The sequence below is a fragment of the Mugil cephalus genome, chromosome 18 (genome assembly GCF_022458985.1).
Source record: "Mugil cephalus isolate CIBA_MC_2020 chromosome 18, CIBA_Mcephalus_1.1, whole genome shotgun sequence".
NCBI lineage: Eukaryota > Metazoa > Chordata > Actinopteri > Mugiliformes > Mugilidae > Mugil > Mugil cephalus.
Window position 1 is genome coordinate 4,259,436 of NC_061787.1, and position 21,313 is coordinate 4,280,748.

The 21,313-nt window shown below is 40.3% G+C and overlaps 2 protein-coding genes across 2 annotated transcripts; one reads left to right on the forward strand and one right to left on the reverse strand.

Moving 5' to 3' along the window:
* The first annotated feature begins 847 nt into the window (after positions 1 to 847).
* Positions 848 to 2,583, forward strand: LOC124995794 (arylamine N-acetyltransferase 2-like). Its single transcript, XM_047568472.1, has one exon. The coding sequence runs from the start codon at positions 922 to 924 to the stop codon at positions 1,783 to 1,785; it is 864 nt and encodes a 287-aa protein (XP_047424428.1). The 5' UTR covers positions 848 to 921; the 3' UTR covers positions 1,786 to 2,583.
* On the reverse strand, positions 2,541 to 21,065 carry LOC124995793 (E3 ubiquitin-protein ligase MARCHF6). Its single transcript, XM_047568470.1, has 25 exons — positions 20,717 to 21,065; positions 20,179 to 20,278; positions 18,218 to 18,291; positions 17,837 to 17,980; positions 17,303 to 17,375; positions 17,006 to 17,174; positions 15,874 to 16,063; positions 14,754 to 14,815; positions 14,627 to 14,659; positions 14,483 to 14,534; positions 14,331 to 14,389; positions 14,140 to 14,220; positions 13,973 to 14,041; positions 13,093 to 13,167; positions 11,838 to 11,972; positions 11,538 to 11,758; positions 9,638 to 9,775; positions 9,326 to 9,548; positions 7,962 to 8,031; positions 7,686 to 7,867; positions 6,367 to 6,501; positions 6,168 to 6,257; positions 5,940 to 6,072; positions 4,111 to 4,246; positions 2,541 to 3,180 (listed from the first exon to the last, which is right to left on the reverse strand). Exons 1-25 carry the CDS (start codon positions 20,733 to 20,735, stop codon positions 3,093 to 3,095), a joined length of 2,751 nt encoding a protein of 916 aa, XP_047424426.1. The 5' UTR covers positions 20,736 to 21,065; the 3' UTR covers positions 2,541 to 3,092.
* Between the last annotated feature and the right edge of the window lie 248 nt (positions 21,066 to 21,313).

Here is a 21,313-nt window from a genome sequence, read left to right on the forward strand (position 1 = left end):
TGTAGTATTTTGTACTGTAGAGTCCGAAATAAAGATTTTATTCTTGTTTATTACCCATATTAACTCTGCAATAACACGGAAATATAATCCCTGTAATTCCTGTTTACAGTTGCACTTTAGTCAGTGAGTCAGTGGCACAGTCATGTTTCAGTCACTATGACACAGTTGTTTGCATATGCTTTGTATTGTTTTATTGTTTTATGTTTTTGTTCCCTTAAAGTGTCTCTCACTTCCTCGTCATGCTGCTCTCTCGTGCCCTAAATTGCTAAAAATGATATGCTTTTGTTATTGTTGTTTTAATTTTTAACTCGTTTATTGTTTTTATGAATTTCTCACATTATCCTGCACAATCAAACATATTAAAACATGTATTTCATATCCATAGCCAGCTGATATGATATTACATCCAAACCAATCAAAGTTTTCTTCCTAAGTTCCCGCTCCACCAGACTCACAAACAGCTTTATACAAGAGGCCACTAAGAAGCTGAACTAAATGGAGATGTATATATATTATATAAAAACAAAATTATTATTTTAACTGTCTTTTGCACGTTTGTAACCTCTACCTCACACAGAAAAACTTGCTGCTGCTATGTCACCATGTACACTGGGAACTCTTTGTTTAATTTTATTCCATTGTATTTTTAATTGTGCACTTTAGTCATTGTTTACTTTAGTGTTAGAAAATGTCTTTATCCGTTGCGCCTGTGCACTTTATCTCTTCATTGTGGGATAGAAGAAATGTTTTTTCGATTTGCTTTGTATATCTGGTACATATAGTAAGTAAGTGAGTGACTAAATTTTTATTTTTATTTTATTTATTTTTTTTTTACTTCGCTTTCGGCTTCCGTAGTTGTAAACCGGGCGTGTTCTGTAACTTTTTAACAGTATTGAAAGTGAGAGAAACAAAGCGCTGACGATGAACTCTGAGCAGATGGACGTGGAGAAGTATTTGTTACGCATTGGGTTCGCGGCCCCGGCGGAGGCCAACCTGGAGGTGCTGCGGTCCGTTCACACCTGTCACCTGCTCTCGGTTCCGTTTGAAAACCTCACGGTTCACAGCGGCGGACGAGTCCGGCTCGACCTCCCCCTCCTGTACGATAAGATCGTGAACCAGCGCCGGGGCGGTTTCTGCTTTGAGAACAACTCCCTTTTCTGGTGGCTGCTCACCAACCTGGGCTTCCGGGTCACGGTGATCTCCGGTCAGGTGAGGAACCAGGTCACGTGCCGCTACGCCCCTTCTAATGATCACCTGATCCTGGTGGTGAGCCTCGAGGGGCGCAGGTGGCTGTGCGATGTCGGGTTCGGGGTCCCGGGGTTCAGCGCCCCTCTTTCTTTGGAGACCAGCGCCCCCCAGGTGCAGGGCCACAGGGTGTACCGCCTCAGAAAGGACGGGGACGTGCACTTCCTGGAGTGGCAGGGGGAGCAGAACCGAGGCGCAGATGGAGACTGGGTCGAGATCTACAAATTCACCCTGGAGCCTCGGCGTCTGGAGGACTTCGCCGAGATGTGCCACTACCACCAGAGCTCCCCGTCCTCCATCTTCTTCTGCAAGTCCCTCTGCACCGTTTTGAAACCGTGGGGCAGGGTGGCGTACGTCGGCCACAGGCTGACCACCACCACGTATCCGACGACCGAAGCCACGGGGGGTGTAGAAACCACGACCAGGGAACTGAAAGAAGAGGAGATTCCCGGTGTTCTAGCCGAGGAGTTTGGCATCGTACTTCTTAGTCCTCTGAAACCCAAGGACGAACCGATCACACCGCCCCCGGTTATGTATTGACGGTGCTTTCATTTTAATTTCCCTTTATAATAAACACTACAGGTGAAATAAAAAGTTTGGAAGCAAGATCGATTTTTTACATAAAAGATGAAACATGATCATCGTATAAAGAGTTGTTTTTTACTTTTGCACTGAAGTTGTGACTCTTGCAAATCTTCTGGACCCTAAAACTAAGCCCCTCTTCTTTTCTTTCGATGCACACCTCAAGGTAAATTGAGGAACATGCAGTTAATTAAGAAAAAGAAATTGTGAACAGAAACCCCGAAGTTGCTCCCAAACTTTCCCGCTCCTGTGGTGTATGTGGGAAAATAATAGAATAATATTCTAAGGAGTCATAAGCAGCAAATATAATAAAAAATAAAACCGGTACTTATAATATTTTCGACTGAATTGAGGTTTGTAGGTGTTTCCATTGTTTTGCAATGAGCTGTAACACTCGGAAAGTCTCGCGATATCCCATAATTCTTCACGCTGAAGAAGACACATGACCCCTCTGCATCATCTCATGAGAGGTGAAAATGTCTTTTAGCTTTAGGTATTTGAGTTTTTTTCTGAAATGTTCCCATTACCAGTTTTTTAATTGTGATATTTAGATAATAAAAAGACTCCTCAGAATATTATAAGATATACAAAGAAGGATATTACAGAGTAAAATGATATTTAATCTACGGACTGAATACGTTCTCTGACCCTGATCTTTGCACTTTTTGTAGCTACAAACACACTGATCTCCATGAGACCTGCGACACAACGTATAAATTGTCATTTTGATTTAATAAATTATACATACACTTTTAAGATGTACAATGGTCATTGCATTAAACCACATTTTTCCTTTTTTCTTTTCTTTTTTTTTTAAGACAAAGTCTGCGTTCAAAGTATTTACACATGTACAATTATCAGGCAGCACTTTACAAAGCAAGGCATGAATGACAATACAGATGTTAAGCTTCAAATCAAACCTTTGCCCCCCCCCTCCCTGCCCACACCTCTTCCTCCTCTTCCTCCCCTCGCCTGCTCCGTTTCCTCTGAGTCAGGGGTGAGGGTGGGTGGGTGGGTTACTCAGCTGTCCAGTGATTATAATACATTTTCCCCCGTCCCTTCTTCGACGGGCGTGAAAAAGAAATTGAACGACATCCACCGATTCCACCGGGATCCACGGGAGATTCAAAAAAGATTAAGGACTCGGGACTGGGTTTGAAAATCAAATGGGACTGGGTGGGATTGGGTGGGATGAGGTGGCGAAGGGTAACAGGTGCACAAAAAGAGAAAAAAAAAAAAAAAGTGGCAACGTGACACACAAAACTTCACTCTGCGACGGGGTTGGGGGGCGGGACTGAGCTCGCTCTGCCGGCTTTACGTTCGTAGTTGACGAGCCTCTGGCCGACCAGGTACCTGCAAGGACAGAGATTATTAATTTACTGGAAGGACTGTTTCTGTACTTATTAGATATGTAGAAACTAGAGCCGTCAGTAGATTTAATCTTGATTAATGGCATTGATTTTCATAGGTGTTAGTATAAAATAAATCACACATTTAACCCTCAGGCACCTTTTTAATTCTAAAAACAGCTACAAAAACTTAACAGATTAATATTTTTATCTGATTTTTTTCTGCATAAATCTCTTAAACCACCTCACAACTTTACACAACTACCAAAAATTCAATCACTTTAAGGAATTTTAATCATTTAAATGCCAGTTTGATAACTTGCAGTCACTGTTTTTACAATAAAAACATGAAAAATTTGCTTTATTCCATTAAACTAATGTCTGGGGAGATTTTCTCAGATCGGTCTAGGGTAAAATATTGACTTAATTGCAATATTAGGTTTTTTGCAGCATCAGATTTAAAATTTACTAGACTCTTTTAACCTGAGCAGACCAAAATACCCCAGTGACTTCCACTATAACTTGATTGTCTGATCTCTCAGCCATGGCACAATGAAATCATTCATTCTGGAATATTAGGGTTTCATTTATGAGACAAATGGTCAAATTAGGTGTTCACATAACAGTGTAGACATAACATTACACTGAGACCGGGACCTAAACAGAAATTTAAACATTTCTTTTTCCTAAAAAAAAAAAAGTCCAGTTGTTCATTACATGTCTTGTAATAGTGCAGTTCATTAAATTTAAACACTTTCATAATGTTCTTCTTTGCACTAAAACAAAGGGAAACTTCTGGGAATTGTTGTTATTTATGGGTTAATAAGCTATTGTCGTGTTCAAACTCGACTGTATGCAGCTAAAGTAAAATGAGTCCGACCCCCTAAACATAACCTAACCCTGGATCACGGGGTCGAAGCTAAAAGATTCTCACTTGTCGTTCTTGATGTGTTCATAAAGACGTTTGAACTGTCGGATCTGGAAGGACAGGATGCCGACGAGTGACACCACCATCAGGAGGAACGGGTAGATCCTCCTCTGCATCAGAATCTCCATCTCGGGTGTAACTCCTGCAAAGGCAAAATTATCAATTCATTCAGTGAAAGGGAGGTTTACGTCACGTCTTTTGCCACCGAGGCTGAACTAGGGAAGTAACTATTACCAGTATAAACATAAACAGGGTTAAAATTGTATAATAGTTCTTCACGGTTTATTTCTGGAGAGGCGGCAGCACTCACTCCATCAGTGGTTCTGATTGTTTCCTTAACTAAGACGACAAAGTCTGGACACATTTTGGATATTTTAAAAGAAATGCTGAGGGGAAACTAATTAAATATGTTAAACCTGTCTGCAGAAAACAGCCGGTAGCTTGGTGAGGAACATTAAATAGAGATAGTAAAAAGTTTCTTGGCTCTAATCTACAATTTGCAGAAAGTCTATAAGATGCCACCTTTAATGAACATGTGCTTTATATTTTTATTTGTTTTTTCAAAGTAATATTTGGTTAAATGATTTCAGTGTGTGTATAAGTACAACCTTAACTATTAGCCCTGAAGCCCAGAGAGAGAAAATTAATAAAAAAAACTTCAAACACCGGCATTAAGTTCCTCTCAGCAAGTAAATAACCTCGGTGTTATATTTGATTCAGATCTTAGTTTTCACATTAAAAACATAACTAAAACTGCATTTTATCACCTTAAAAACATTCCCAGTGTACGATCTCTTCTCTCTCAAGCCGACACCGAGAGACTGATACATACTTTTATTACTTGCGAGATAGACGACTGCAGTGCCCTACTTTCTGGTCTTCCACAGAATAATATTTCACACTTACAATTACTATAGAATTCGGCCGCCGTGTGCTGACTAGGACCAGAAAGAGGGAACACATTACACCTAATTTAAAGCCTCTGCTTCCTGTTTGCTTCAGAATTGATTTAAAGATCCTTTTATTGGTTTATAGGGCTCTTAATGGTCGTAGTCCCGAGCTATTTATTAGATTTGCTTCTATCATATTTACCTCGTAGAGCCCTCAGGTCTTCTGGTAGCGGCCTTTTAATAATAATACCCAGAATTAGAAGTGAAACCCACGGCGAGGCAGCATGTTACCACTACGGTCCATGTCTGTGGAACAGCCTGAAAACCTGAGGGTATTTAGTCGCGGTATTTAGCATTTTTATAGTGTTTTTTATTTATTTATCTCATTTTATGGATATTGTTATACGATAGCGTGTCCACAGTTCCTCCACCTGTTCTAATGAATATTGTTTTTTATTTGCTCTACATAATGAATTTTTAAGTCATATATCCGTCTGTGCATGTGTAGGTGTGTGTCTGTCAGTGCGCTCACATGCACAGTTTAATCAAGTTATGCTCGAAATTCCATTTTTGGAATGTGTTCCTCTGGATTTCCTGGATGTTTTTGTTTTGGAGTCCAGTTAAAGACCAATTAAGGCGTATACATGCCGGAGAAAAATGACTTTCAGTCACATTATGTGAGTGTTGTAATCAGATAAGGAGAACTTTTGATTTTAGTTAAAGTAATGTGTTTACATGCACTTAAGTTGTCCAGTTAAAGTCAGATTAAGGCAATAATTTGTTTAATTAGTTTGTTGTTATTATTGTAAGCAGTACTTTGCTGCTACTTTTTGTATGAAAAGCGCTTTACAAATAAAGTCTGAATACCGTGATAATAAGGAAAATAACAACAATAACCGTGATCATCTCTAGACTGAACTCCACAGTCTTTACTCTGATACTCGCCTACAGCCGGCACCACCCCAGCAGCGATCACATAGGGGACACACAGCGACAGCAGCAGAACCGAGATGACAGGCGCTGCCAGTTTACGGATGATGAACTGGAGGTCAATGTTGCGAATCCCATTTGCATAAACCTAAACAGAGAGTCAGAGGAACCTCTTCATGACCACAGATCTTTGCCGAACGCAGATTAATAGATAATAGATACTCTAGTAAAAGGAAAACCCACCTGCTCAATAACAGTCTTCAGCCACCACTGAGGCCCCATGAGAGTGATGGCAGCGATAATTTTGGCATGAAGCACACCGAGAGCCCAGTCCTGCAGATCAAGACATGAACGTACATGTGAGATCCAGGATTCTGCTGGTAAACGAGTGGCAGGACTCTCTCTCACACACACACAGACACACACAAACACACAATCATACCTGCCAGGGATAAAAGAGGGGAGTCTGGTCCAGGGGCACCCTTAGAGGGGCCACGATGACCAGCTCAAACAGCAGACCCAGCAGCAGCGGGATGACGCCAGCAACCAGCAGAGCCACAACGAGAGTCTTCAGGATCTACGCACACAAGTCAGAGTAACACAATCAATCATCAACACTTCTAAGACTTGGGAAAAAAAGAAAAAGCGAGATCTTTAAAAAAAACTTGTGGAACGTTGTGTTTCTGTGAGAGGAATCAGTTTATGCAACAATCAGAACAGAGAAACCAAATTAAAATAAAATAAAGGAACAATTAAAGCCAGTAGGTTGAGGAAATATAACGAGTTTGATTATCATACCCATTGTGTAGCCATGAAAGAACATTTCATTTTGTTTGTTTGTCTGTCTGATGGAACTGTGACAGTTTTTATTATCATTTTTTTGCTGCTTATTGTGTTGTTGTTTTTTAATTGAAGTTCATTGTGCATTGATTTTTCGTGGATATTCTTCTTTCTGCTCCCTTTCGTTCAGATTTGGGAACGTTTGCGTTTATACTGAATTGTTTTGCTTTAATCAATGAATGAAATTAAAAAAAAAACTAAAACTACTTCTAGGAAGATGGCAGAAAATAAGGCTAACGTTACCTCTCAGAAAAGCTTAGCTTAGCGTTAGCATCTTATTTATTATTTAGCTACATTTATCAGAACTGAAATGACCTAAAACTAACTCAAACTGAAACTGAGGCTAATCCACTTTTCCAAATAAGAGGGCACTCCTCCAAGGAAATACGAAACCACTGGAGCTGTGTTGTATAAAGTACCAAAATGTCGTACTTTGCATACTGGTCCATATAAATGTCAGGAGAACTGATTTCTGGCCACATGTCAATGTTCATGGACCATTTGTTATTTGGTAGTTCGTATGGATCATTGTTGAGTCCAGTTGTCCTTAATTTGATCTGTTAATCCACTTTTTCCCCGGTCTCGCTGTATTTACTGATACGTTTCACCACGTTTTTACCACTCAGGGGGCGTGGCCTATAAAGAAACCCTCAACAACAGGTAAGTATCCAGCCATTAATGGGAATTAGTTGGTTCTTATAGACACAAGCAAGTTTCTGATGTTTTTTTACCCACAGAGTTTCCATTTAAGCCTGAACGTCCCATCAGAGTTACTTTATTGATCCCAGGGGGAAATTACTCATCAGTCTCTTGGAACTAAAGAAGCTACTCGGATGAAAAGTCTTCTAAAAGCTCTTGACTGTTCTGGATATAAACCAGACATTCGCAGACATTAATCAGGACAGTTTAGACGCTACTCACCATGAGAGTCCACTCCTGGACTTTGCGCATAATGACGGTGCGTCCCTGCGGCATCCAGGCCAACAGGACGGTGACTCCGCGGATGGACAGCCAGCAGACGTACAGGCCGCACGCCGCCGTGTACAGCTCATGGATTTTGGAATTTCCCGTCCAGAAAGACATGAGCCAGCGGCCGGTAAATACTGAAACACACGCACACACACCCCAAAAAAAATAAATAAATAATAAGCAATTGTGTAGATGTTGACAGCAGAGGAACACACAAAATGACCTCACCTGGTAGGGTTAAGCACACCAGACTGGCGACGAGCAGAGTGATGCACATGAATGCAATCAGCAACACAATCTGGGGAAAACAGAGTTTAAAATAAGAGCTGTGAGATGGGACAACAAATCTCAACAATCTGCAGCACCATCTTTATTTATTTATATACCTATTTTATAATGTATAAGAGATTAAGTGCATGGAGATTACAGCTCTTTGCATGAAGGGTGTAGGAGTTGGAGTTGTACAGGTGCACATGCTCAGTGAGCGATACCCCAGGGGCGTTGGCACATTTCTAAATTCGCCTTAAAACCACAAATAACAGGTGGGAGTAGAATGTCTTTTTCCCAGAGTTGTCTGATGTATAAAAATATCCTCGTCTGTTTCTTTGTGGTGTAAAGGAATTATCTTATCCTCCCTGTAAAGAGAATATTTACACGTTAAAGCCCCTTTTTCCTTCCCCAGGTTTAGTAAAATACAAATAAAGTGCAGCTGCACTCGTAGCTGCGAGGAAAGATGTTTGGAGATTCAAACATTTGCATGATTCGTCTTTGTCGGAAACTCCTGCAAAAATTTCAGCCTCCATTGTGGAAAATGAAGCAGGAAGACACAGCGCCCACTAGTGTTTGGTGGCGTTATTACAGAGTGAAACAGACCGACGAGAGCACGAAAGTTACAACGAAATTTAGTTTAAAATATAATATATATAAATATAAAGTAGATAATCAAATCTCTTTCATCTACAATATGAATATATTTCATGTGGCATTTGAAACATTCCTTCAGCGCAACCTTTTCACAGCCACGGGGAAAAAAGCTCGAGTCTAATGGTGCGTCCCATTTATACTCAGGAGTCAGAATTTCCGATTTACGAATTCGTAATTTTCAACGACTCACTGTAAATAATTCTAGTACAAAACTCACGAGTTGGATCAGGTTATCTTACAATAAGTGTAACAGCTTAATTTTTTACTCTGCACTAAATACTGAACACACCAAGTTTCCACCAAGTTATATTGGGATAAGGGAAGAGCTTTGGAGGATGTGGTCATCTAGTTTTCCGACTTGTGTAACTGGAACAGCGATAACTCAGGTGTGATGTCGTTCCCGGTGCCGACTTCCGACCTCCGAGGTGAATGGAACGCGCCACGAGTCTACGCCAGAGGGGAGGCTGCTGAACAGGGAGTGACCCGGGTGAGTGGGGTCTCTATGTGTCTTTGTGGCTCGAGCAGATCTTTTCCAGATGTGGAAGGGTTAGGGATCGGTATATATAGGCTACGAAAACATATTATTCCCATGTGCATCCAGTGGAAAAGAAGTAGCTGCAAGTCAAGTCACTGAAACAATAACACATGTTTGAGTGTCGAGGTCTCACCCTAAACGGGAAGCGCAGGGGTCGGTGGTAGGGCTGGAAACCCACTGGGCCCCCTTGCTGCAGGATGGCTTGATGAGCTGCATGCAGCCCCTCGCCGACGGCCGGGGCGGGGTTGTTGTTGTTGTTATGGTGACCGTGGGGAGGGTTGTTGTTGTTGTTGTTGTTGACGGGCTGGTTGGCGTCATTGTCCTCCTGCTCACCGAGGAGGTACGAGTGGAGGTCTCTGGAGGCACAGAGGCGGTCGGTCAGTTACGGACAGAGAATATTCCACAATATGACAAAGTGTAGCTGTGAATGTATATTTAAGCTCACAGTAAATATCCAGCGCTGACTGTCCAGGCTCTGACCAGGCCTTTCAGCCACTGACGAGTGTGTCCCTGCTCCAGGAGGGCGGGAAGAACGACCTGTAGTAACAACAGCTCCAACGACAGCTCACTGACGGGGGCGTCACTGAGAGGAAGAGAAAGAGAAGAAGAAGAAGAAGAAGAAGAAGAAGAAGAAGAAGGAGAAGAAGATCAGTGTCTTTCTGTTCTCTGTTCATCTGGAAAAAAGATAAATAAATAAATCACACATCCCTTTTCTTCTATGTCAAGTTTCTCACAGTCAAATGGATACATTTCTGACGTAAGGTGTAAGTTTAAAACAGGAACTGTGCAATTAATGCATATTTAAAAAAACATATTTATATATATAAAAACTGCAAATTATATTTTGTGAGGTAGCATAAACTGTGCAATATGTGGCAATATTTTTTCTTCCGATACAATATCGACTTTGAAAGAAAAAGAAAAAATCATGTTTCAGTCCGATCGTAAACGACTTCCTCTCCTCCACCGCCACTTTATCTGTACAAGTGCAATAAATAAATTTTGATAAATGATAAATTTTGACTCAGTTTGTCCAATGAATTATCACTGTCATCTGATGTACATATATATATACAATGTGTATTTTAAGCTCCATTTAAAATTGAATATTGCAAAATCATGATATCACAATAATGTATCACATCGCAAAGTAATGTTCTCTTTATAAAGGTGCAGCTGAAATCATATTTTATCTTAACAACAAATAATAATAAAATCTTTAAAACAAACCCTAAATCAAAATAGCTAAATGAATAAAACAAATAAACAAAATCTCTCTAAATAAACTAAGGCTCGCATGTGTTCTTAGTTCAGGATTTACATGTTTTTTAAAGGAAGATGAGCAGATCTGGTCCAGTCTAAATACCTGACATCGAACAAGTGAACTCAAAACTAGATTACACCCCCTTATGTTTAATTTTAACACGCTCCTCGTGCATTTTCTCACAGTTTTTTTGTTTTTATTTGGTGATCATTTTGGCTGTTACAGCTTGTGATACAAATTTCTGCAGGAACTCTTCTCTTTAGTCTCGTGATGCATTTTGCACCCTCTGGTCACATGACTCAATTACATTAAAGGGAAATTTTACAAGAATTTCATGCATCAACCTATGACGAGAAAATGGTTGAATGTGATCAAATACAGTAAAAATGTCAAATATCACTAATTTTCTTCTAAATGAAATGCTAATGTAACAGAATGCTTGGTTTTATACTGTAATGACAGACAGATTAAAAAATGTGGTTTGAATGGAAGTCAATGGGACAAATTTGGCACCACATAAAAAACACTAATGCAATCAGTCAGATTTTATTACTAATCTTTGACATATCCAAGACTCCAATTACCACCAAAGCCCCATCTTCCTACTGTTTATTTTAAGGAAAATAATTCAGTTTTTGTGTTTTTTTAATGTAAAAAAAATATTTAAAGGATTAAAAAGGATTAAAATCCTGAAAACTATTGAAATTTTGGTACATTTGACCAGGTCTGACGTTGTTTAAGAGATTTATGGGGGGAAAATGATAAAAAATATTAATATATAAGGATTTTATGGTATTTTCTTTATGAATATGAATATAAATATGAGGAGGGTGTAAGGCTTAAAAAGAGCATCACAATTAACTTTTCATCTCAGCTGATTTGAATCTTTATCAACCATCTGGCCTTACATCCCTAATGACTTGTGTTAGGTAAAAAAAAAAAAAGACAGCGCCCACTAGTGTTTGGGTGGTGTCTTTACAGAGAGAGCCAGACAGAAGAAGTCTAACTCTCGCATTATTGCATCTAGGTCAGTGCTGCAGCGCTCTAAGAGCGCTCCTGTTTTGTTCTGTCGGCTGGTTACCTGTAGAGCATGACGTTGTACGGGAGGAAGGTGGGCAGCAGTAATTTTATCAGCCTGATAGGCAGCCACAGCATGAGCAACACAATCGAGCCGAACACGACGACAGACAGGATGAACCGCCGCAGGTGTCTGTAGATGGGCAAGTGAATCATCTCCTGCACCGGGTTGAAGTCCGGGTCGTTGAGGTTTCTCAGAAACCACAGCACCCCGGGTCTCAGCACCTGGTGGAAGAAGAAGAAAAATGTTTTTATGTAACTTGTCTGATTGCGCCTCGTAAGTCAACATTGCGATTAGTCTCACCTCTCTCAGCAGGAGGATGAAAGAAGCAAAGTAGAAGACATAAACCATTCCCACAAGCCAGTGCAGGAACATGGTCGTACCAGGCGCCGACTTGAAGCTGAGCTCTCGGTCTTTCAGTGAAGCATCGAACATCTCCTGCAGTTGGAGAAACAGATTCACTTTAAGTGCAAAGTAAAACCTTGATAAATAAATACATTTTAAATTACTTTCTGCACTATGCATCTATTTAAAATCCAATCTTTTTAATATTGGCACTTGTACAGTTGTGTACGGTTTTCCCTTTAAACGGAAAATATATTTTAGATTCTTAAACTTTACATTTGTATCATATAACTGTAATAATACACAAATAAATGTGTAACAAAGTCAACAGAAGCTCAGCACCACGTCAGTTTACTTTCAGGTAAATTTGATCCTTCTGTGTAAACTGAGGAAGGTTTAGGACAAAAAAAAAAATACATCAAGTGGCGATAATGCAGTAATAATATATAATGATGATAATGGAATAATAATAATAACAGGTTCTGCTTAAGACCCGGACTCTAAGGGGTTAAAATAACTTAAAATTTACATTATTCTCTCATGTGCAATATCACTATTTCCTCATGCATAATATTACAATGTCATTCTTTAATTTAATCTCTGCTTCACATTATTATTTTACATTTTTTTATATTATAACGTATTTACTACTACTCATCTTTATAGATTTTTTCTGCCAATAACCGCTCACACTGTTACTGCTTTGGCCCACCCGCCTTTGTGTATTTCTTGCTCTTTACTTTTATTTACTGCTCTTTTCCCTCCTAATTGCCCCTCGGGGATAAATAAAAGTCTTTTCTGACTCTGAAAACTCTTTTAGGTCCTGGCTGGAGGCAGACAAGAGAGATTCAGTTCCCTGCATTTGTGCCGGTAAGCGTTAACGCACACAAATTCCCTGAAACACAGGAAACAATCGCAAACAAAGAGAGTGCCAGTCGCACAACTGAGGCACATGTCGTCCTTTCACTATCGCAAACCAGTCTGTTCTCGGCTGTTTTTTACTGTGTAAAATGGACGTATCCTGCTTTTGTGTCCGCGCTCCGTTGCTCTACTAAAAGTCACTTCCAAGCTTTTGGCGAAATTTGCACACAAACAGAAAATCAAGGCATTCAAAGTTCACTGGTATTTCATAAGCTAAAACCAGGAAGGAAGGAGCCCAGTTATTCAAGAACACAGATAATCGGAGCACGAAAAGGAGGAAATAAAGTCTTACCAAAGAGCAGATGTCAAGCCACCAGCCACAGATGAGTGGAAAAACACCGATTTCCACAACAACCAGCAGAGAGACCTGCAATGGAGGTCGATGCTTCTCTTAATAACAGATTTAAAATTTAAAACTTCCATAAAAAGGTGCATTTTTTTACTTCTCTACAGGTGAATAAGGTAAATTTTTTTAACTCACAGATATCACCATGAAACGTCTCCAGTTGATTACTTACATAAATACAATATTTTTTTTCTATGACAAGTTTTATGCAAATTTAGATTTAAATATGCAAATGAGGTCTGTCTGTTTAAATATGCACTAATTTGTATATATTTTCAGAAGAGAAATCTGAATAATGGATAATAAAATGAGGTTAAAAACTTGTTTCATTTTGTTAACATATTAGATTTCTGGGTATTTACAGAGTGAAGTTTATATATTTCTTTTTTTATCACAAAATACTGTAAAAAGTCCAAAACTAAACAATGTTTTTAGGAGTGAAATGTTTTGTAAATCAGGTTCTGAATGATATATGAAAAATTCCCTCTGCAAATACCTGCAGAATGTAATTAGGAATAAGTCTGGAAAGTTTGGTGTGTCTGAACTGCAGACTTCTGTCTCATTTTGAGAAACAGCCTTTAAAGTGGTACATTGCAAAATCATGTTAAAAATAAAATCATGTTAAAAATAAAATCATGTTAAAAAATAAAATGAACGTAAGCCAGGATTAAAAAGATGAGAAACTCTCAAGTCCGGCCAACGATCAGTTTGTCTTATTTAATCATATAAAGGCTCAGGTGGAAAACACTTGTATTGTATTTCCATATCAATCCATCAAGGTCTCCGTCCAGGCAGCAGACAGCAGTGATGCACTTAGAGACGTTACCTTGACAACGATGTAGCAGACTCCCAGGAGACGCCTGGAGCGCTGGAACCTGACCAGAGCAGCCAGTCCCTAAGACAAACCATTAAGGATCAACAACGTCATCTTACAGCACGTACGCAGTTTTTTAAAGGTATATTTTTGTTGTGTTTTTTCGGTGTGAAGGATACATGACACAGGATGAGCGTCATGGCCAGAAGTATGTAGCCCACGATTGTTGTGATCAGGCCCTCGAAGTGGGAAGCCTGGACCTGAAAGACGCAACAAAGATGCAGTGAGTGAATTGGAATATAATATAATATTAATTCATTATATAATATAATTTAAATAAAGCTGTGGACAATAAAGTTTAGTTCCTTACGTATTCTTCAAAGCCGAGGCCGACCACAGAGAAGTGGCCGATGTGATAGGGACAAAATGCTGCAGGAGCAATGAGGGAAACAATAAATAAATTTAGCTGCGTTATAAATAAATACATGCTGCTAAGCATGTAAAAAAAAAAAAAAAACTCACCGAAGACCAGGATGAAGAGTGTGTTGAGAGACACTACCCAAAACACATGCTCCTAGAAAACAATATTTATACTTCATTTATAAAGTATTAACACTTAAAAATACGACACGCCTCAGAACATTTGAATGTTACAGCATGACTTACCAAAAACACCAGTGAACCATCCAGGCCGAGCATCTAAATGAGAAAATAATGATAATAATGTTAATATGCTTGAATGCATGAGTGTGTGTGAAGAACTGATGTGTTTGTTGGAGATTAGTAGAGTTACCCTTTCCCATGTGAGCTCCTCTGCTGCCCTGTCCCACTCTAAAGCGTTCCAGTTCATATCATCTACGGAGACAAGGCAGCAACGTGAAATATAGACCGTACAATATAATACAGAAACTTCAGTTCGATCATATTGAGTTGAAATAATCATGTCGTGTTCCAAGACAACTTGGTTGTAACATCACTTCAAAGCTAGAATAAAATAAATATAATACAAGTTTTTGCTTTGCCGGCTGCAAAGTCCTTCCTTTAACCACAATAAAACACTAAGATCTGAATCATGCACGTGGCGTTTTGACATGACGTCTCAGTAAGTGAGGTCTCCATGGTTACGGCCACTGAGTGGCAAAAAAGTGACAGTTGAATGATGGAGATTAGCAGCATTAGTTTGAATCACAGGCTTTAACAGCGTCTAAATTGTTGTGCGATTGACCGAAACCAACAGATTTTAAAAGGAGTCAGAGATATATTTTTATATTTTTACATTTATTTGCCAAAGAAAAGAGAAGATCTGGAGGGCTGTCAGATAAGTTTGCGGATGTTGTTGTTTTGTCGTAGTTACGGCCGATAGGAACTATTTGTTCTCCAACAATAAATAAATAAATATAACGTTACTTCTCAGTAAAGCTCCTAGCGTTAGCATCTTTTATTTAGCTACATTTATCATAACCGAAATTACCTAAAACTAACTTAAACTAAATGAAACTGAGGTTAATCCACTTTTCCAAATCCAAACTAGTTTGTATGGATCATTGTCGACTCCAATTGTCCTTGATTTGATCTGATAATCCACATTTTTCCTGGTCTCGCTGTATTTACTGACACATTTCACCATGTGTTTGCTGCCGTGGCTCCAGGCGGCAGTGACGTCAATACATACCCTCTATTTCACCCAAAATAATTAAATGACTTTATAAGTCTTGTTAAATCTGTAGAACATGAGGCTACTCATACCTACAAATGTTATATACTGTATATACTGCTGTTATCTCAATAGCCTGGTTGAATAAAGGTTATTGTTATTGTTATTATTATCAAATTAAGTTGCTGTGGAAAGAAACTACATCTAGAGCTACATCTAACACTAAACTGATACGATTATAAATTAAAAAGAGTTCAACCTTGCGCTCCGTTGTTGGGGTCTGCATCCTCAGCAGCAGCGCCCTCCTCCTCCTCCAGCTCCGGCTCATCACCCTGGTCCGGGGGGGCGTCAGGGGGCTCGGGCTCTGCCTCGTTCTGAGCCGGAGGATCGACAGGGGCCGGCTGGGCTGCGGGAGGCTCATCAGCTGCTCCTTGGCCTGCAGCTTGTGCCTAAAGGGAACAGGATGAATGGCTTCAGTAATCGACGGTGGCAGAACGTTAAGGTGAACGTGTGACAGAAGACGCAGCAATTGATTATATGTGTGATGTCTTGGACAAATTAAAGCTGTCTACATTAATATATGTTTGGATCCACAACCTTTTCTACTTGAATACAGGCCCTTTGCACCACAGGAGAATAAAACCTTTTTTTATTTTTCATTTTTACAGTTGAGCAGTTCATTTTGTATACAGCCCTTCATGGTCACTGTGATGTTAACTGGAGGCAAAACAGAGGGAACTGAGGCAACTGAGGAGAATTTTAACATATACCAGACAGTTGTAGACGACTTTGGTTGAACGCGATTAAAAGAACGGGCTGGACTGAGACAATCACCAACATCATCGGTTTGTTTCAGTCTGAATAACACTATGGGGTTAGACTTGTGACTGAAATTAGGTTAAGTTAAACCATTATTTAGGGGATTCTTGTTACATGCTAATGCTAATGCTAACCACTAGCTAACTCAACATTAGTTGTGTGTTTCAGGGTTGTCCAAGCACATGTTGCATTTTCTACGTTCCCCCTCCACAGTGGTTCCACTTCTTGTTCTATCTTTGTAGGAGAGTTTCTCGATTAGGTCTGTGTCAATGTCTGGCCATTGCACCGTGGGCAATCCTGTCAAACCCTCCATCCAGTGAGTGACAGTGTAGGCGTTGGTGAATGTAGTCGGAGTCAACTAAAATAACACTCACAGTCTCGGGGAGTCGGTATATTCTCTAAAATGCGCATTTTCCACATTCATTCGTGCTAAAACTGCCCGTTGAAATTCGCTAACCGGCGTTTACAAGCTAGCATGTTTGAGATGTTTTGCCTCCAGCTAAGCCCCACGCCTCAAAACACATCACGCTGTTTACAAGCTGTGGAGGGGTCTATCCAACGGAGCAGTGTACCTCGTTGGCTTGTGCAGCCGCATTCGGTGGCGGTGGCTGATGTTGCTCCAACCACTGGGGGGCGCCACCATGGACTATCTGCTCTCTTAGCCAGACCAGACTGATGAATGCGCACAGGGTGCACGTAACCACGAAGCATCCCTGTAAGCAATCTGCAAGCAGGTTCTCTCTGCAGGGACGCAAGGGAAAAAACACATATTCAAACATAAGAGGAGGGGAAGTAAATATCAAACACTTCGTTAATGTTTACGTGGCTTTTATGTTGTGCAGCCGAGGGCGAAATCTGTTCTCACTTACGTAGAGAGCATGTCCAGTGGCAGTGTCAAAAGAGAGCTCACAGAGCCGGTAAAAAGACACTTGTAGATGCGACCTGAGACACAGACAGCAGATAAATAAACTGGTGTTATTAAAATAACAACTTACATATAACATGTGGGGCTTATACATAGATCTAGCCTACATTGTTTTACGCTGAGAGGAATGAGCACTGATTGTTGATTGTTATGTGAAGTTAATTAAGCTGTAATTCCCTTGATTGTTTTAAACAACAAACACAAGCTAATATGTGAAGCTGTTGTTATTGTCACTTCATCAGTAAGTTTATTATATGAGCCTGAAGAAGGAATGTGTTTCCCTCATTGCACTGGGCCTGGATGAATGAGGAAAAACATTTAGAGGGTCAGCATTTAATGACAATTAATCATTAAATGCAAGATTGTTATACTATATACTACTAAGATAAACATCTTTAAGTTGTGCAAGAGGCGTAGATGAGACCTGCAGACTTTAATATAATTTATCGTTGCATTTACGCCTGTCGATGCCACTTACATGCAGTAAGAGGAACCACCCCGAGCCACGCAAAAGCCACCAGTGTGTAATGGAACCAGTAACGGATGGCGGTGCCCACACTTGTCAGCAGGCCGGCGCATATGTCCTGGATGGGCAAGCGTGAGGGCATATCTGGGGAGTAAACTGGAGTAGATGGAGACAGGAGGTGAACCAGAGTCTGTTGTGTGTCAGTTAAATTGTGAAACTGTTTACCAACAACAGAAAAGAGAGCTACCGCTTTCAGGAAATTAATAATTGCATAGAGAAAGGTACAAATTGAATCATATGGCATCATCTATTGGACTAAAGTGGAAAACTTAAGGTTGTATATTATATTAAAAAAAAAAAAGCTGATAATCCATCAAAACCACAAGGACTTACTTGGTGTGAAAGCAAATCTGTGCTTGCATAATTCACAGTACTCCTTCCTGCTGTGCTTCAGCCACTGGACCAAACTGCAAAGTAATATTTCAAGGTATAAATTAAAGCTCTCACAGACAGACTTACTTCTGCACAGTGTAAGTTTGCATGTGTAAACTCAGCACAACAAAAGAGAAAAAAAAACCCAACAATTGATATCAGAAACAACAACGAAAACAAAGATATGAGTTCTTAATTTATAAAGTTTAATAAAACTGGATTAACTCACTGAAATAAATTTAACAACATACTGTCGCTACCAGCAACAACTATCAGATAGCCGACAGTCCTGGTTGCAGACTTGGTCAAACAAAGGTGTAAAGTGTTGTTGGCCTTTCCATGGATACCACTGCCATGACAACACATGACGTGATGAAGACCTAGGCTCAGCTGTGAAGACCTTTCCAGGAGCTCTGGACCCAGAATAACCCGACTGTAAGCACTTATCACGCCTTGGTTATAGTAGAAATTAATGAAAAAGGTACGTTATGAACTTTTTCAGAGCTGCACACATTTTACCCAATACCGATGTGACACAGGCTGAACTGTGACGTTAACAACTAAGTTATGTAAGACATTAATTGCACCAGCTGACTTATATGAATTAAAGAATCCTTACTACCTGGAAGGATTCAACTAGATTTCAATTACCACAGAAAACAATCTAGACGAAGCCTTTGCGTGTGTCTTAATGGGATTTCCATCCCCATGACACATAACAGTTACGCAAGAGTGCACATCGTCTAAACTACCTGGTCGGGTATTGTTTTCACAGTGCAAACACCACACCTAACACCACCTGTGTGGGATACTGTGTAACCTGGGATGTGATAAAGGAAAAGCCTGTTCTGCATTCTTTTCACTAATATTCTGTTACATTTCAATAGTTATGGGTCGGTTCCTGACAAACACCCTGAAGACACGTAAGCTACTGTGTCTGCGTGTGAATGAGATCATCTGAATTTAACACCTCTTGATCTGTATTTATAAAAACACCTACGCAGACAACTCTCTTTTTTTGTCTTTTTGAAAATATCAAGTATAAAATGTTATGGTCACGTGTGTAGAATCAGTACATTAGTAAAAACGATGTTGGTAAATTTTCTGAAAACATGAGAAACATTAAACTGCACTTTGTTCGCCACAATCATCAACAATATGTTCATGTAACAGAATCATGTCTATTGCAGATGACACTACAAATGTGGGGTGTCTCAGGGATGGACAGGAGCAGGAGAACAAAAATCTGGTTTGGACAGAACCACATTCTGATCAATACAGCTAAAACCAAAGAGATGGTGGTGGAGGTCCAGCTCCCACCTGCAGCCTGTAACCATCAGCAGGTAGAATGTGTGTAGAGGTGATTCAGACCTATAAGTACCTCGGTCTACGTCTGGATCCCAAACTGGACTGACCAACTAACATAAGAAGAACTAAGAAGAAGGAACCTCACGGCCGGACAAAGTGATACAGGCGGACGGCTCTGTGGTAGAGGCAGAGCTGGAGTCCCTGACATCAGTGGCAGAGGGAAGAACCTTGAACAAAACAAGGTGTGCCACCCTTTACACAACACCACAGACAGTCAGAGAAGCTCATTCATGGACTCATTGAGAAGGATGTTTGTCCATCCAGACTCTACATCCTCCCCGTTTATTTATATATATACATATATATATATAGTTACATTATTCTTCCATACCTGTTTCTAAAGTATCTATCTATCTAGATCATATATATTGTCAGAGAAAGTATGGGACAGGAAGGTAGCTGCTGTTAGTTAGGGTATGAGGTCACTAAATGTTAACATGAGATTCTTCACTGGTACCAGTGACAGCGGTGTTTTGGTACAGATCTAAATGTGTGGTAAAGGGGCAAAGCTTTACAGCTGCCGTGTGGCAAGAGCCACCCAAAAAAACACTTACCATTCCTGGTGGATAAACTTGATGCTGCCGGTGCAGACACACGGGTGGTACAGGGGTTTGTCTGGGGTCCCCTCGGAGCGGCACACACGGCAAATATCCGCTGTGCAAACACAGCAAACATATGAAACACTGAGACGTGCAGATGGAGATCGGACGGGCGGTGCTACCTGTCATGTTATAAAACGGCGGAGGAGGGTTTCAAGAGAAACTTGTCTCCTCTAAAACGGGTAAACAACAAGAGGCTGGTGACATCGCCTGGAACTTCTGGTTCTTTCTACGCTCCCAGCGACATTACTTACATTTACTACAGTGTGACCACAGTCCTGAACCCGGCCCCATTACAACAACAACGTTGAGCAGTCATCTTTAATTGCTCACATGTAAAATCACGCAACATCTGTGCGCTAAACTAATCAGCAAGTGAACATTAGCAAGGCCAGCTCAGCAGTAGCCCCGGGTCGCGGTGATGCTCTCGCAAAGCTAATTTCTAAGTAAACCACGGAAGACAAGGAAACAAGAAACGTCTAGAATTATTTACCTTCTTCGGCAGTGTCCATGATGGCAGCTTAACCCCGATGACAGTTTCTTCCAGGAGTATCTCCAGCTACAGGAGTCAATCCATCCACAACACAGGCTATTTGGTTTTAGCTTAGCAAGACGACTGTATCCTTATGGCTCGGATGCATTGGCAATTATGAAATGGTTTTCCAACAGATTGATACACTCGCTTCTCGTGTCCACTCACGTGCAGTTTGACTTTCGTTGATACATAAAATCTGTTTATTTCACGTTCTATTTTTTAACACAACAAACTGGGAACCATCCTCTGTGTTGCTAGCACGGCCGTTTAGCCTCGGAGGCACACAGCTAGCTACACTCGATTACGCATGCGCAGAAGGCGACTACGTAACTGCTTGGCCATTCTTGTCGCAAAAGGTTTTACTTTACGGTTCAAGTGTTACGGTAGAGAAACTTCCACAACAACTGTCTCCATGCGATCCGTGAAGGACAAACTTTATTTTTTATTATTATTTTATTATTTCCTATATTATTTTTATTAGTTTTTATTCGATAAAACAAACGTTATACATACAACAACTATTTCATATTACAAAAATAACCCCATCCCCACCAC